This window comes from Rhipicephalus microplus, chromosome 4 (assembly GCF_043290135.1).
Source record: "Rhipicephalus microplus isolate Deutch F79 chromosome 4, USDA_Rmic, whole genome shotgun sequence".
NCBI lineage: Eukaryota > Metazoa > Arthropoda > Arachnida > Ixodida > Ixodidae > Rhipicephalus > Rhipicephalus microplus.
Window position 1 is genome coordinate 76,854,096 of NC_134703.1, and position 15,244 is coordinate 76,869,339.

Genomic DNA, 15,244 nt, shown 5'->3' on the forward strand with positions numbered 1-15,244 from the left:
GTATAGCTACCTCTTAGATCTTAACGCGAACATTCAGTGTTTTTAAGTACTGGAAAACAATTAGCGTAATAAAAATGTTCGGGTAGCGTTTCCGTCTCGACTTCTTAATAGACTGTCGTCTCGATTTATTTTTTTTCCAAAACAAAAAAGAAAAAAAGTCGGTTTGACTTTCTCCAGCTTGACTATCGCTCGCAAGAAAGAGGTATAGCGGGCGTGTGTTTGGCCTTCAGGTCTTTGTCTTTTTGCGGTCTTATTCGTTCTCTATCAATTATAACCCACTAGCCTACCAACAGGCCTTAACAAGTGCGTCTGTCTGATAACGCATTAACCACTGTACCGAATTCTCACTTGTGTTGTACAAAGGAAGAAAAAAAAAAACTATATGCATGAACCGCGTTCAAGTGGTCGGCTGTGTTAAGGAAGGAATTGTGCTGAACAATTGATATTGTCTGAGTGCATACTCTGGTCAAGGTAAAAAAAAAACGCCCTTAATTTCTCAAGGAACAGTCTGGTTGTGATGGTCTGTTGGTAAGGCTTATAAAAAACAGAAAAAAACCTCAGTTTGCCCCGTGTGACCAAAGTGCCCTGCACGCTATAAGGTGAGTGGCCTTGCATGTTTCGTCGGTTTAATTGGGCCCGAAGTCGTCCGAGAAGTGCGAGGGTTCACTGTGTGGCAGTGTGGTTAGCTGGTTGTTTGCGGTGTACTACAACCACTAGCTGTATTGCCGATACAGTGTATGCCTATAAGCAACGCCAAAACGTCTCTGTCGTCGCCGCTCGAAGAACGTGAGTATGCAGCGACGCGTATGCTGAGTGATTTTGTCATTTTAGACACACACACACACACACACACACACACACACACACGCACACACACACACACACACGCACACACACACACACACACACGCACGCACACACACACACTCTTTTATATGGTACAAGTACGTGCTTTAGGGTCCTAAGTATGTGACCGAATGGCCCATATTCAATAACAACACTCCATTGCAGACATCAGATGCAATGCTGTAAAAGCTGAAAAGTTCAGTTAGCCAAATTTAGAACTCCGCGCGTCTCGCGCTCATATATCATCGTTGTAAGTGCAGTCAGTCTCCGCGATGGTCTTCAGCTGTGCGCTGTTGGAACTAATTGCGGACACCTTACGAAGACACAGAGACGCGCAGTGACCTTGCAAAGCATACTAATACTGTATAAGTAATCGAGTTTGTTTATTTCTCAAGCACAAATAATCTGCAATTATTATGCAGTCTAAAAACATGAAAAAGAGAGAACATTCTGGGTAGCAAGATAATTGAACTGTTTTTTGGAGCTAGCGAATCTATTGCAAGAAGTCTCGCTAGCTTCCATGGCTTTGCACCTGATGTATGAAACCTAATATAATATTGAAGAGACACATCCTGTGAGATAAGCATTGCAGGAAAGCATTTGTTTGCTGAAATAAACAGTCCTAATAAAGAAAGAGCTTACGTGATGGTGACATGATAGCGGGCAACACGTGAGGTGGTAGCGGGTAGTGCGGTAGCAACAGGTTGTTCTGCGGAGACGTGTTACCTTGTACAACCGAAGAATACGGCGTGATTACCAGTTTTCGCACTTTTTCTCCAATACAAAACACTCATATAGTTTATATGCGCGCCTCTCTACTTGGTCATCTTATGAACGCATTAAAAAATAAAGCTTTGTGTCTTACATAATGCCGGTTTATATTTTATAATAATCAGGTGTCGTATTGTGCGGCATATCTTGCGACATTTTTCTTTTCTTTTCTGTGGGGCTTTCTTTGATAAGCTAGCAGGAGTGTCTTAATGAATGTACATTACTCTCTTGTTCGCCGTACGTTAAAAAAAAACAAAAAAATCTGCACGTTGTCAGGAATATTTCGACAATCGCGGAGCTCCTCCTACAGTGTCGTCTTCTCTGTCTTGCTAACGTGCAGTGCGGCGTACGTGTCCTTCGGGGGCCTGCTGATGCGCCTGCAAGGTGACCCGAACAACTTGCACGGCTTCGAAGTGGACAACCACGTGTACCTGCTCATGAAGAAGATCGCCTTCTGAGGGACCGGCTGGCTCGTCTTCTCACTAAAGGACACTGCCTCATCATCCACATTACATTCACAGAATCATTCCCAAAATGCAATATTCTGCTGTAATTAAACTGCATCACATCCTCTGTGCTTCCCGAGCGGTTTTCTTCTGTTCCTAGGGATAGTGGCTTCCGTGCAGCTAATATTGCTGCTAAAACATTCGTGTATATCACTCATAAGTGGGAGTATTGGCTCGAGCTGAACATTTCGAGGACGTGGAGTTACAATAGAAGTATCTCTGCTATTCAACGACAGCGAGGTCTTGGGGAACATTGCATGCTCTGCATGTTGATGAAAAGTATGATACTAGGCTACATTTTACATTGCACTGTTCGTCAAGCAAAGCACGTTGGTTGTAAGATGATTCGATGAGAAAGGTAAAGTAATAATAATGATAATAATATAATAAAAATAATATATTGTGGTAGTGGTAGTATTAGGCGCAGAGATATAATGATACAATGAAAATATAGAGATGGCGGGCTAACTGCTAACGAAAGGGCATGACGGCTGTCTACTTTTTCGGGAACAAAGAGTTCTCAGAGAAGACCAAGATAGGGAGAAATAGAGAAAAAACACAATGTAGACGTAGGTAGACTTAAGCAGGAGCACAGATATAAGTGTCTATCACTGACAGACCAAGCATGAAAGAAATGTTAGGAACAGCACTGGAATTCCTGTCGCCTGCCTTGCTTGATTGCGAAAAGACAACACCAGATATGTTATATGCCCAGTTTCTGTGAGGAGAAGCGCGTGCTCCGATTACTGCATACAGTGACGGAAGTGCTGCTTCAATTGCTCCAAACCTGCTGCGAAATGGCACTGAGAGAACGATGAACCTTTCCTGTTCGACCAGCTCATAAGTTTCGAAAAAAAAAAACTGAAAAAAATCTGTATACCAGCATCCCAGCATGCTACTAGTGTACGGCATTGTCCGCCCTGATGCCATTTATACGACAAGAACTGGTATATTAAGTAGATTGTCAGGGGAGTGAAAAGACTCGAAATAAAGAAAAAGGGGAAGAAATGTATGTACGATGACCACGGGGAGTCCTTCAGCCAAGATGGCGGCCCAGCAACGCAAGAGCTATTACAGTCTTCGTCTTCATCGCCTCAATGGAGCATTCCTTCTTGTTCGTCACAGCTTGTAACAATATTGCTCATTTGGGAGTTTTGTTTTTCAGCTAGACATGCATGCTAGGGTGGTGAAATGGGAAAAGGAGCAGGATTGCTTTCATCTCGTATTGATCATCTACTGCTTATTTTGCAACAGTTGGGTGAGTCTGTAATTACTTCTCAAATGCGGTGCTCAGCTTTATCAGTTTGATTTGATTTCTGGCACAATTACTGCTACTTTAAATATATAGCTCATTTCACAGCTCTTTTTTTTTGACAACCAGCCATCTTTTTATTTGTTTGCTTCTTGAAACTTACATTGGTTGCTGTCTGAAATATATATTATAATATCTAATAATGCTTGCGAGAGGCTTCGATGATGCTTTGAACTCTAATTGGTGTATGACAAATTTTGTATCTGCTCCTAAATAACCAAGAGCTGCTCCAAACTAACATTTTTTCTGCCCCCAAATCACTTATAGATTCCCCCAAACAGTACTCTTCCTGCCCCAAAGTATGCTCCGAAAAGTAAAAACTGAATTCAATCACTGTGCATGTATACAAATAGGGCTACCGTCAGTTCCTGGTCGGTGAAAGCGGCACCTCTAGGCCTAGCGCGGGACTGTTGGAAGATTCGCTTGCCATGTGTAAAGCGGCGCTATTGCTGTCTGGGGTATTTCGCCTGAGTCTGAACCTGAGATGTGTGCTTGAAGAGGGTATACTTTGGTATGAAGTGAAATCGGCTTGTGTGCCCAACGGAGTATTGCTGCAACCGCTTGTCATCGTAGTACTTTTTTAGGCCTTGTCCTTGCCTTGGCCTAGACGTCTTGGCCTTTGACATACTGTGATAAGCGATGTTATAAACGCAGTGAGGGAGTTCAAGTCGCAAAGGTTGGGCATAAGTTTCGCCCGAAGTAAGTAGCAAGTTACAAAGGCGTTAGTGTCATGGAGCTGGCCAGTGGTAATAGGCTTGTGTGGAATGATGAGTATACAGAGAGAGCCAACTTCTTTCGTCTCAAATGCACATCGAGAGTTAGCGCCATATTCTTGCTTCCTGCTGTTTGTTTCTCAAGTTATTGTTTTTCGCTTGCGACGACATAGTCCCTAAAATCGCAAGTTTATCGCAGAACAGCGCACCTTGCATATTTTGTTTTTTTATTTTATAATTTGCTTGTAAGTAAGTACCGGCACAAAAACTTTGCATGGTATTTTAAGCATGAAATAATTATAGCTCCCGTTGTGCGCGACCTTGAGCCAAGTTAGAGCCGTTATGCGGCCATCGTCGCGATAATGAAACGGGAACATCCAGGATCATCCAAGTTGTCTCGGGCCTCAAACCCTCTGCGCCGGGCTGCCTTACTGTCCGAACAAGTCGTAAGATACACCGCTGCCAATTTCTGAACGTTCACAATGTCACTGAAGCCCTGACTTCTAATACGCTGTACCACCGGTTGTTTATAATAGTGACGATCCAAATAATAAATACAATAAATAATAAAATATAAAGTATAATAAATATAAAGTATAAAGTATAATAAATAAAGTATAAAATAATAAATACAATAAATACACCATGCGCTTGGTTTGGGCTATCAAACACGCCTGTGTGACACGGGTGTAAAGTTTTAAGCTGCTATGCTAAAGCGTAAAAACCCGGGTTCGCCCCGCCGCGGTGGTCTAGTGGCTAAGGTACTCGGCTGCTGACACACAGGTCGCAGGATCGAATCCCGGCTGCGGCGGCTGCGTTTCCGATAGAGGCGGAAACGTTGTAGGCCCGTGTGCTCAGATTTGGGCGCACGTTAAAGAACCCCAGGTGGTCGAAATTTCTGGAGCCCTCCACTACGGCGTCTCTCATAATCATATGGTGGTTTTGGAATGTTGAACCACACATATCAATAAATCAATCAAAAACCCGGGTTCGATAGCTCGAGTCATTAAACCACCGCGAAAGCTAAATGCAAAAGGAAAAAAAAAGCAACAAACCCGATCATTCGTACGCGCCCGCTGGTATCGCAGGTTGTCAGAATTAGTATACGGAGTTCCCACGGCGTGCTTCAGAACTTAGTCTTTATTCTAACTCTGGATGTGAGCGTTTGGATAACTACTGGTTAGTATTCGCTATCAGAGTAATCGAATGTAATTAAAAGCAGTGCTGGTTATCGGTTTCTCATTTACCACTGTACGTCACCATTGATTTCTTTTTACCCCGCTCTGGATCAATACGCATGCGCTGGTACCAGGGTAGTGGCCCGCTTTTAAGGCGACAGCATTAGATGCCTCATCAGACGATAAAACTTACCGTCGGCGTTCCACGGCGTCGCCGTCAGTACGAGGGATGCGAAAAACCATCGCGTAGCAGTGGCGTAGCCAAAAAGTAGCACACCGCCCCCCCCCCACCCCTGTTCCCCTTTCGCCGTGACATACACAGCGAGAAAAATGACTATTTCAAAGGTGTGGTGCCCCCCCCCCCCCCCCCGCCGAAGGAAACTTCTGCCTACGACCCTGTCGCGTGATGATGCCACGATATGACGTTACAGATGGTCAAAATTTCGGGTCTTCATCCCATGACGTTATCGCTCGGTCGAGGGAGGGCTGATCGCGTAGACAATGCACGCTGACGGGGGACGAGGCGCAGAAAGCTTGCACTGCTTCTGATCTTGGAGGCAGTGTAAAAACCACGTCAGGCGCAAAAAGGTTTTCGAGTGATACTGGGGTAGGTTTGTACAACGACTGAGGAGGACAGGAAGATGACGCTCGCTTTCGAGTCGTTTGAGCCGAATTCATAAAGTATTCAGTCAGTTTTTTTTTTTTCTAATATGTGACAATCGGCTGAAGGGTAACTTTGTCGATCTAGTCTGTGGTTAAGCTCGGCCGTAGTATAACCTCCCTCGTCCCCATTAGGGAGTCCCTGATTCTCCCGTGTTTCCAATAAAAAAGGGTCGCGAACTCCCTGTCCTGCGATAAAAAGGTCATTCTCGTGCCGCGTTAAGCGCCTTTGGAATCGGTGGCCACATTTCGAGAGACCTCCGTATCGACCACGCAGGCTTTGCTGGTGTGGCGGGAGCAGCGACGCTGTATAGGGATCCTCCTGCGTGCTATTTCGGGAAGCAGCAGCCGACACTCTTCCGGGTCCTCCATCCCGCGCGCGGCGGCTGTGTCGCGGCGCGTGCCTGTACAGCGGCGGCGGCTTTTTTGCTCTTTGATAAATGGGCGCTCGGCAATTTGTAACGACGAAACTGCCGCGTGGTACGACGGGAGTGGGTGGCGTAATAACAATACGGCGGCGTATGTGTATACGCTCAAACGGTCGTATCCCCACTTCGTCTATATCGCTGCCAGCGCTGGGGACTTCCGCGAGAAGTCGCCGGGCTCTCTCTCTCTCCACGAGTCGTTGCTGTATCCTTTGTTGGGGTGGCGAGGATATACAGACCTGGCTTTTTTTCGTCTCGTTTGTCGATTATGCGTTGGTGTCTGTAATTTGTCTCGCGGAATCGTCAATAGACGCTTTGTTTCTTTCAGTTAGAGAGAGAGATAAGGATATATTAAAATGCATGTCTGGAGCTATTAGCCAGGTTTATCACTTAGCTTGCTTACTGCAGCTGTCGCGTGATGCCTGTGGTATGTACAATGATCCCATACACCAAGGTTGCCAGATGCTAACGAGCAAACAATCAATATTCATCACAAAGAAGTTCAAAAGAAGCGCCGCGACTTTTAAGAACATGGCCAGAAGAAGCGGTAACATGAACTTCCAATTAACGAAAATATATTTTTTTTATTTTAATAGGCGATGCGACTCAAATGCGCGTGATAGTTAAAAAATATCGCTTTAGCTATTTTGTAGAGCGAAAATACTTTACTTTTGTAAAGCGTATATTTGCTTTTCACCATTGTCTTCCACGCGGGATAGTCACCATTCGGTTTGATTGCGCGTTCGTAAGTGCAGGATCACCGTTACTTCTTGGTTCTCCCAACATGAGTTTGACATCGACATTAGACTGCTCAATGTTCTCGATGAACGCGCTATTCGTCAGCGCGATGATCACTACAATAGCTATATTTCCCGGGAAAATTCAAATAAGCAAAAATAAAATGTGACAGGCGACTAAGAACTTTACTGCTACAAGTGACTCGGCGAAAAAAAAAAAGCCGAAGTCCGCTTGTTATAAGCGGTATACTGGCAACTCTGGTACGCGCACAAATAGCAAGTAGAGTCACAAACATACACATACGAACTAAATGGTCATTCAACAGCTTTGGTTTAAGGGGAGTGTTTCTAAAGAACATCGACAGCACTTTATGTTGCGCATCGCACCACCGCCGTGTTGCCACGGTCAGAAGAAGAAGAAAAAAATATCAGAATGCAGGGAGGTTAACTAGACCAAGTCCAGTAGGCTACCCTACACAAGGAAGAGGGGAATCAGGGAGAAAGAGAGAGAGAGGAGGAGATACGCACTGCACATAACACACACACACCGCACACACACAGTTCAGGTTTTACAAGTGGTCGCACAGTGACGTTGACCTCAAGAATCGTAGAAGGGCTCGTGTGGCTTTCTGGCCTGAAGTATGTCAAGGCCACGCTCCCAAGATCTTTTCCAAAGTAAAGGGTCGGTCATCCAACCTCCTTAAAGTACACGGGACAGTCCGGCGGTCTCCTTCGAATTCTGCATGGACAATGGCACAGGACATGGTCGAGAGTTTCTACCAATTCCATGGTCAGAGAATGTACCGCATCTCCAAGCTCAAGCCGCGTAGCACAGTTGCTATAACAGGGACAGCCGCAAAAGACGGGAATCGCATTCCGTTGGTTTGAGTGGTACGAGACTTGTGAATGCATTGCGACACGTCATTAAGGTTCGGTGGGCACGCGCGGAGACTAGCACCGTTCGCAGGTGTGACCGATGTTCACACCTACGTGCGAGCTGTACCTGTCGCCACGCACAATTCACGTCTGCATGCGTTGCAGTTGGCCTGCCAAATATACCCTGTTACTTGATTGGTTCGCAGGTTTGCGACATGAGTCGCACGAATGACTGAAATGTCGAGCAGCAAGTGACTGAGCCAAAGCAGTCGCTTTACAACTGTTGCGACTATTTGCGACCGCTCGCTCTACGATTAACTTGGTCGTGCGATTGGTGATGGTCGCAGGTGTGATCCATACTTTCAATCCCCATTGGATCATGGTGGTGGTATTATTTCGGGTATAAATAGAGTTTTGCGCTCTGATCCGGGACAGCCGGGATCTCGGGAACAAAAGCTTCTGAGATCTAAAGACGCGCTGAGATTGTAATACCGCGTTCAGCGACTTTCCCGCGGGGGAAGGATTGGCAACCGTTGACCAGACCGTCACCCCCGGAAGCTTTTCAGGCCTGCGCGTCACGTGACGTGACGTCGACGACGTCACATCGCGCCGGCCGGCCGGCCGCCCTTCGCTGGGTGGCTGCGCCAGCCGCGAGCGCCCTTCACGCCTACCGACTCGGGCGAGGTGCCTTGACACCATGTCCGCACGATTTATCAAGGTATTGATTGATTGTATGGTTTAACGCGCCGACGCAACGCAGGCGATGAAGCGCGCCGTAGGGGAGGGCTCAGGATCAAGTTTGACTACCTGGGAATCTTTATTGTGTGCCGAAATCTCGTACACACGGGCGTTTTTGCTTTTCGCCTCCATCAGAAATGCGGCCGCCGCAGCCGGGTATCGAAACCGCGCCCTAGTGCTCAGCAGCGCTACGCCTTAGCCACTGAGCCACCGCGGTTGGGGAACTTATCAAGGTATCAAGAAATAATGAATATCGTGAATGGAATAATGCATATTTATTTATCACAGCCAGACGCCGTCTGTACAAATATCAAAGTGCGCATTGTTCTCGGTCCAGGCAGACGACAGGCAACACAAGATGTTGCCCTTAATGCTGAAAATATGCCAAAAGTACAAAACACAATATCTTGCCACATAAAACTCAAAACAAAACAGATTGTAACAGCTAAAACATCCCCGAGCTTTGGAACAGAAAAAGCACACTTTCATTTAAATTGTAGGTTAGAGGAAAACATACCATTCGTTTATCATAGTAGCAGTAGCAACACAAGGTATCAGGTTCAAACACTTGCCAAAAAATACAATACATAAGAACACTGGTGACTAAATTGTGGTCCACAGCATGATAAATGACAGAAAGAAAAGTAATTGTACTGCCACAGGTAGGTGCATGTCCTAGGGAAAAAATCAAACAAAAATCTAAGAAAAAACAAATCACAGTGCACAACATGTCTGTACACAGAGTGCACAAGGAAAGTGTACACAGCTTAGGTACCAAAACGGACTGTACAACTGCTACAGTAGGCACCGAGGCAGTTCGAGTTAAAAAAAAAAGTACAGCACTTTTAAAAGCTAACAACTTGTAAAGAGATACAAAACTGGAAACAAGGCTCATTTTACATAAGGCAGAAGTATACCAAGGAAATCAAGTCATGACATGCAATCAAATACACTCTGTGCAGTTTCACAAGAATAAATGTGAAGAGAAAGACGCGACACTTGGAAAATTACTTTCCAAGAAAAATTCGGGCCTTTCTATTTTTCGCCTTCTGATCTTTTTCAATGCGTAAAAGATCGTTCCTTTGCTTGCACAAGTTGTTGAGCATTATATTTGCTGCACAGTTTGCAACCAATGTGATGAGGAGCTCGTAGGTGTGCCCGTTTTCACACGTATCTATGTCCTCAAGCCTTGGCAGAGAGTCCAGTGTAAGTTGCCGAACGACATTCTTTTGGTTCAGCCCATGGAGAAACTCGGTAGAGGTACTTTCCGTCATGAGCTTTCTAACTACAACCTCTGTGTACATAACTACTGTGATTACAAGAGCAGAAGGAAATTTGAGGCCACCCCGATCCAGTTGTGCGATTAAAGAATGGGTGTCCTCTCCTGTTTCGGCCGTATTTCGGGTAACGACCAATTGCCTCTGGCAGCTTTCACACTTGAGAACTTTCATTGCAGCGTGTGCACAATACCCACCAACATAACCAATCACCGGCATTTGTGCTCTGAGCTCATCAAGGTCAGCATCGCTAACATGAACACTAAAAGAAGTGCCCGCATCCCTGACACTGTCCGTCTCTTCGATGCCTCTGAGATCATCGTTGCTCATCCTTGGAAGGGCATTTTGAAGGCGAATCCTTCCCTCGGTTTCGCAAAGCTGGCGAACAGATATGTGATACTGCCCACCAGCCATCTGCCTGTACTGTCCAAAGCGACTCTCGAGGGTATCCGTCTGGACTTTCCCTAGCAGAATATACTTAAAGTGAAGTTCACTAACGCAGTACTTCACCAATGCCAAAAGGGATTGAGCAGAGAGCCTCAAGGCACTCAATGTCTCCTGGGTAAGTACTCCGGTGTCGTGCCTATAAAATTCCCACACATCGAGCCATGTGATAAAAGCGCTTAGAAAGCTTGCCTTTGGGTCATCTGTGTGGTTTGACATGGGCTCTTCGTAAACATTACGGTGATGGAAGCCCTTACTAGGTGTCTTTACATTGACAATGCTCCACCAACGAAGAATTATTTTGATGAACTCGGCGGTTGCTGTAGCATGTTGAAAATCAGTATGACCCTTGCGAGCGGCCAGGGCTTCGGCTACGTATGGATTAAAAACCTGCAGTACGAGTTTGACGTCCTGTCGTTCAAAGCTGCTTGGATTTAGAGCTTTTGACGTCAAGCCATACCCAGACTTCAGAAGCAGGGGTGACTCCCCTTTATGCAAATCTCTCAAATGCTTAAATGAAGCAGTCATCTTGCATTCGGGATGAACTTCATTGTTCGAAAGCTCGAAGCGTGGGTAGAAAAAGCAAGTTCCAGCATTTTTCTGGTTGAGCCAGTTATTTCTTATGCATTTAAATAGATGCACAGCATCCACCACGTAAAATAACGGCCGATCTGGGTCTGCCGGATGCGGGTAAACAGGGCTAAGCTTTGGTTCTGGCAGAAACATCTTCATTGCCTTCCTGTTCAGCGAGTTATTGTCACAGACAACGGCTATGACCCTGTATCCAATTTCTTCTAAGCCCAAGATCACCTTCTTCAGCATGCAATGAAGATCTTCACCCTGTAAGGCTTTTACCGGAAGAATGTGCGCCACCTCCTTGAATGCGCTCAGCAAACTTTGTATCATAAACACGTGCACCGATGTGGCCGCTTCGTTGGAGTTAACTGCTGCACCACATATGTTCCCACCTTTGTAATCTAAACAAGGTTTGATATAAATCTCGTCAAGCATCAGCGTCACAGTGTGTTCATGTGCCTGCAGATGTTTGAATCTCTGAGACACATACTGAAGGAAAGTGTCGTCAGAAGAATCAACTTGTGGGCACATTTGAATAGACTAGCACACTTTTCTAATAGTGCTTGGGTGGGGCAAAGTTAGTGCACCTGTGCTTCTCAGGAACTTGTAGGCATGTGGTGATATTGTACGCAAGATGCATGCAAAGACCATCACCTGTGCGCTATACTGAATGCGCTTTGCAGAAAGGAGTAGTAGCTGCTCCTTCATAAAGTTCACGGTCTCTTTCTTGCCTTCATCAATGCTGGCTTCCAATTTGTCCAGAAGGGAATGTATTGCTTGAGCCAGGTGGCGATAAGTGCAGCGCTCCTCAGACAGCATCGACAGGTTGTTCAAAATTTCCAACAAGGAACTTACTTTTTGAACTGAGTCTGGTACAACAGCGCTACCAAGGTTCTTGATTGGTGAACCTTGATAGCAGGCAAAGACTTCAAGGTTTGCAAACACGGTCAATGACGCATTCAAACAAGGTTCACGATAGTCGATAATGTTCAAAAACATGGAGCACTCTTCTTTATGAATCACAGTCCACTTCGGAGACACTGACACCCCTTGCAGGCGAGCCCTTAGTTCTTCGAGGGACGAAAACCGGTCTCGTTCTTGCTCCGCTTCATATGACGCCAGCGACTCTTCTACAGCACGGGCGAGTTGGGAGGCTTCTTGTCGGCTCCTCTTGGCGTCAGGGGTTTCTCTCGTGCTCTTGTCTCGTACTGAAAGGTAGGACGGACAGCCGGGAAATACCGTTGGGACAGATCCAGGACGCAACCGTGGTACTGGGAGTGCAACTTCAATAACTCTCCCAGTCCTTGGATCCGTGTACGATGTCGTCTTCTCGATGCATGAAGCGTCGAAATGATCCGCGCACACCTGCACAAACGTTTCAAGAACGTCTGAGACGCCACTTCTCAAAAGAAAAAAATGCGCTCCCGTTTGCATGACCGCGTTTACAGTCCGTGTAGCTAAAACAAAGTCTACCTACGTTTCGCAAGCATCTAAATAAAAGCGCTGCGCTAAGCGGTACAAGCAACATGAAAGGAAACGCGGGAGCGTGATGTCACCGCACTCCACGAAGCGCTTCCACCGAGAGCTTGCAAGAATGGACGACACCACGGCACTGTTAGTGAACAAAGCGCAGCTGACCATCCTTGCTGCGAACGCTGCTGGCGTCAGCGCTTCGCGAGGCCCGGCGGCCACACACTCAAGTATTTCCCATCATAGGTGATTTCTACCCGAACAAGCAACGACAAGCTAAGAACAGGAGCATCTCAAATTCTTACCTTAGTGCACGAAGTCGGCACGAAGTCCTTCCTAGGAATGGCGCGTAGCCATTGTTTGAGAGCGTCGGCGTCTTTAGGGAAGGAAAACACTTGTATCTTCTTTCCTGTTTTGTAGTTGCCGGTGCATCCGGGTACACAACACTTATTCGGCATTGTCGCATCACTCCAGCATCACGCACGGAAACGAAATTGCCGCAAAACAACAACGGAAAGCAACAAACGCGAAACACCGTCAACACCACGCCGCCGAACCGTCACCACCGCCGCCCGCACTGCGCTCGCTGCCGCTGCGGCTTCCCCGAGAGTCGGCCGGCCGGAAATGACGTCAGATTGCTGGGCGCAGGCCTGAAAAGATTTTCCGGGGGTGACGACCAGACCCAAGGAGCGGAAGCCTATATAGACTAGGGGTGCCACCAACAATAAACAAGTAGTCTCATTTTGTTAAAGGTGTGTCTCCAAAACGATTGAGTGGATGAGTTGGTTATTCATGACGCTTGAAATGAGGGTCCCTAGGTTCGTATTTAGGGTAAGCGCCTGCATTTCAAGTATCTCTCACTCACTAATCCCTTCTTGCACATTTCGTCCTGCAATTACGGGCTGCTTGTACTACGTCCTTTCCGATGGCGAACTAACCAGAAAACTGTTTTGAGGACACTCGCTTTCACTGATTCTTGTAGCTTATCGGAGACGTTTGTTTCATAACATCACACAGAAATCATCAACGGGTAACACGTTTTTGCTTTGTATTAAGGTTTTTCAACGCTGTTTGAAAACGACGTTAGTGCAGGAAATCTGCAGCCTCCATAATAGAATGGCCTAAACGGCGGCCTATGCGACCTACATGGTCTTATTGTGCGTGTCTGCAGTGCTCGCTCTTTCTCCGTCTTATTCTCTTCCCTTCCTTCACTTTCAGTGTATATGGCAGCAAGCCTGAAGCCCGTCTGGTTGATCTTCCCACCTTTTTCTTGCTTGCCCCCTCGCTTTTTCTCTCTACTCCTCCAGCATCTTGATGCTTACCAGCTACAATGAAATGAACAAGAAGCAAGACAGTTTCAAAATTTATTTTCTGCGCTTAAGTCTTGACCAAATTGAAATCGTCAAAGCGAATTGGTTCAGCTTCTTTTTTTCTCGGGAAGAATTCAACGATTGGCGGCAGCTTGCTCATTCCCTGTTTAGGCGTGCACTCAAATTGCTTTCTAGGGGCCTTCTCTTTAGACATTTCAACAATTCTTTTTTTGTGGGTGTGTTTGTGCTAAGACGAGGCAAAGCAAAGCACATACTGACTTACAAACGCAAACGAGATGCTTGAATGCCTTCAGTCGCAATGTCGTGTGCATATCTGTGAGCCATCCCACTCGCAAACACCAAACGCGATTTTGCGCACGAATTTCGCATGCGTTGGGTCGTTTCCTCAACCAATGGTGAGTGCTGTAGTGCACTGTGGGATTCGTTGCAAGAGCTCAACATTGTGATGTTCGCCGGAACAACATTGCGTAAGGACAGTGCCGCCACCGCATCATATTCGGGACTGTTTGCAGACGCGTTAGTGTGCTAGCTCTGGTTGCGTTGTAACCGCGATCACCAAAACGATGTTCTCAGGATAGACCTGTACTCGTTATAAAGAGTTAAACAGATTCTGAATTATTGCTTGGCATGGATCATTGACGCACTGAGAAGCAGCGTTTTTTTTTAACACACCATGGCTCAAGGACGATCTCATTGTAGAACTTTCTTCCACATCCATTATGCAACACTTATGAAGTACAAGGGTAAGCTCTGTTCTTATGAGACATTTTGTCCAGAACTGTTTGCTCAAAGGGCTGAACTGACTATCGCGATGAAAACCGCAAAGGGACCAAGCTCACAGTCAAAATGAAAAACTTTGCAAAGCGTGAAATTTCATGGTGAGCTGTGCGTTTCTCCGCTCTTGTTAATCAAAGCGTGCCTAAATAATACCTAATGCTCTTGAGGAATGCGACTTCATGCTATATACGATGCCCCAGACGTTCTGTTTTTCCCCCCACCGCCCATATTACTTTTCGCATAGTGGCATTGCAACACGCTAGCCGCGAAGCACACGCTTCCAATTCTGTACACATATCAATTTGCGCCATACTTTGCGGCATCCACATTTCGTTATGTAGCACGTTCATCAAAGTGACGCTGATAATGAGCAAACTTCTTTCCATTTCTCAACTATAGTTGTGCTGCAACTCGCTGCAGTGCTTCCTGCAATGCTCCAACCTTAAACTCGAGAACCATCGTTTGTACACCACGGCCGTTTTGTATCGGCGAAATAAGTATGTTTAGGCTGCGCCTAATGGTGCATTACTGCATCGTTCTGAGTACTCTGATTGCTGTTTCAAGCGCTCAGTTTTAAAACTCTGCCTTCGGACTATAGCCTAGTCCT

General features: G+C 46.2%; 2 protein-coding genes across 4 annotated transcripts in view; one reads left to right on the plus strand and one right to left on the minus strand.

The window, feature by feature from the left end:
• The window catches only part of Polr2H (DNA-directed RNA polymerases I, II, and III subunit Rpb8), a 145,408-nt gene extending 143,218 nt beyond the window's left edge, over nucleotides 1-2,190 (plus strand). For all 3 annotated transcript variants that reach the window (XR_012894923.1, XM_037423185.2, XM_075892976.1), the window contains one exon: nucleotides 1,958-2,190. Coding sequence is in view for 2 of the 3 variants with exons in the window: in XM_037423185.2 (XP_037279082.1) it covers nucleotides 1,958-2,075 (118 nt within the window). In the remaining variant the exon portion in view is untranslated. The remainder of the gene's footprint in view (nucleotides 1-1,957) is intronic.
• A 7,831-nt stretch (nucleotides 2,191-10,021) lies between these two features.
• On the minus strand, nucleotides 10,022-13,116 carry LOC142814317 (uncharacterized). Its single transcript, XM_075892980.1, has 2 exons — nucleotides 12,835-13,116; nucleotides 10,022-12,424 (listed from the first exon to the last, which is right to left on the minus strand). The coding sequence occupies exons 1-2, from the start codon at nucleotides 12,985-12,987 to the stop codon at nucleotides 11,600-11,602; spliced, it is 978 nt and encodes a 325-aa protein (XP_075749095.1). The 5' UTR covers nucleotides 12,988-13,116; the 3' UTR covers nucleotides 10,022-11,599.
• Between the last annotated feature and the right edge of the window lie 2,128 nt (nucleotides 13,117-15,244).

Excerpts from the sequence above, each read along its gene's own strand:
- LOC142814317 (XM_075892980.1), bottom strand. The coding sequence starts at position 12,987 with ATGCCGAATAAGTGTTGTGTACCCGGATGCACCGGCAACTACAAAACA. Across the intron at positions 12,425-12,834 it reads TGCCGACTTCGTGCACTAAG|GTGTGCGCGGATCATTTCGA; the intron begins GTAAGAATTTGA and ends ACGTTTGTGCAG.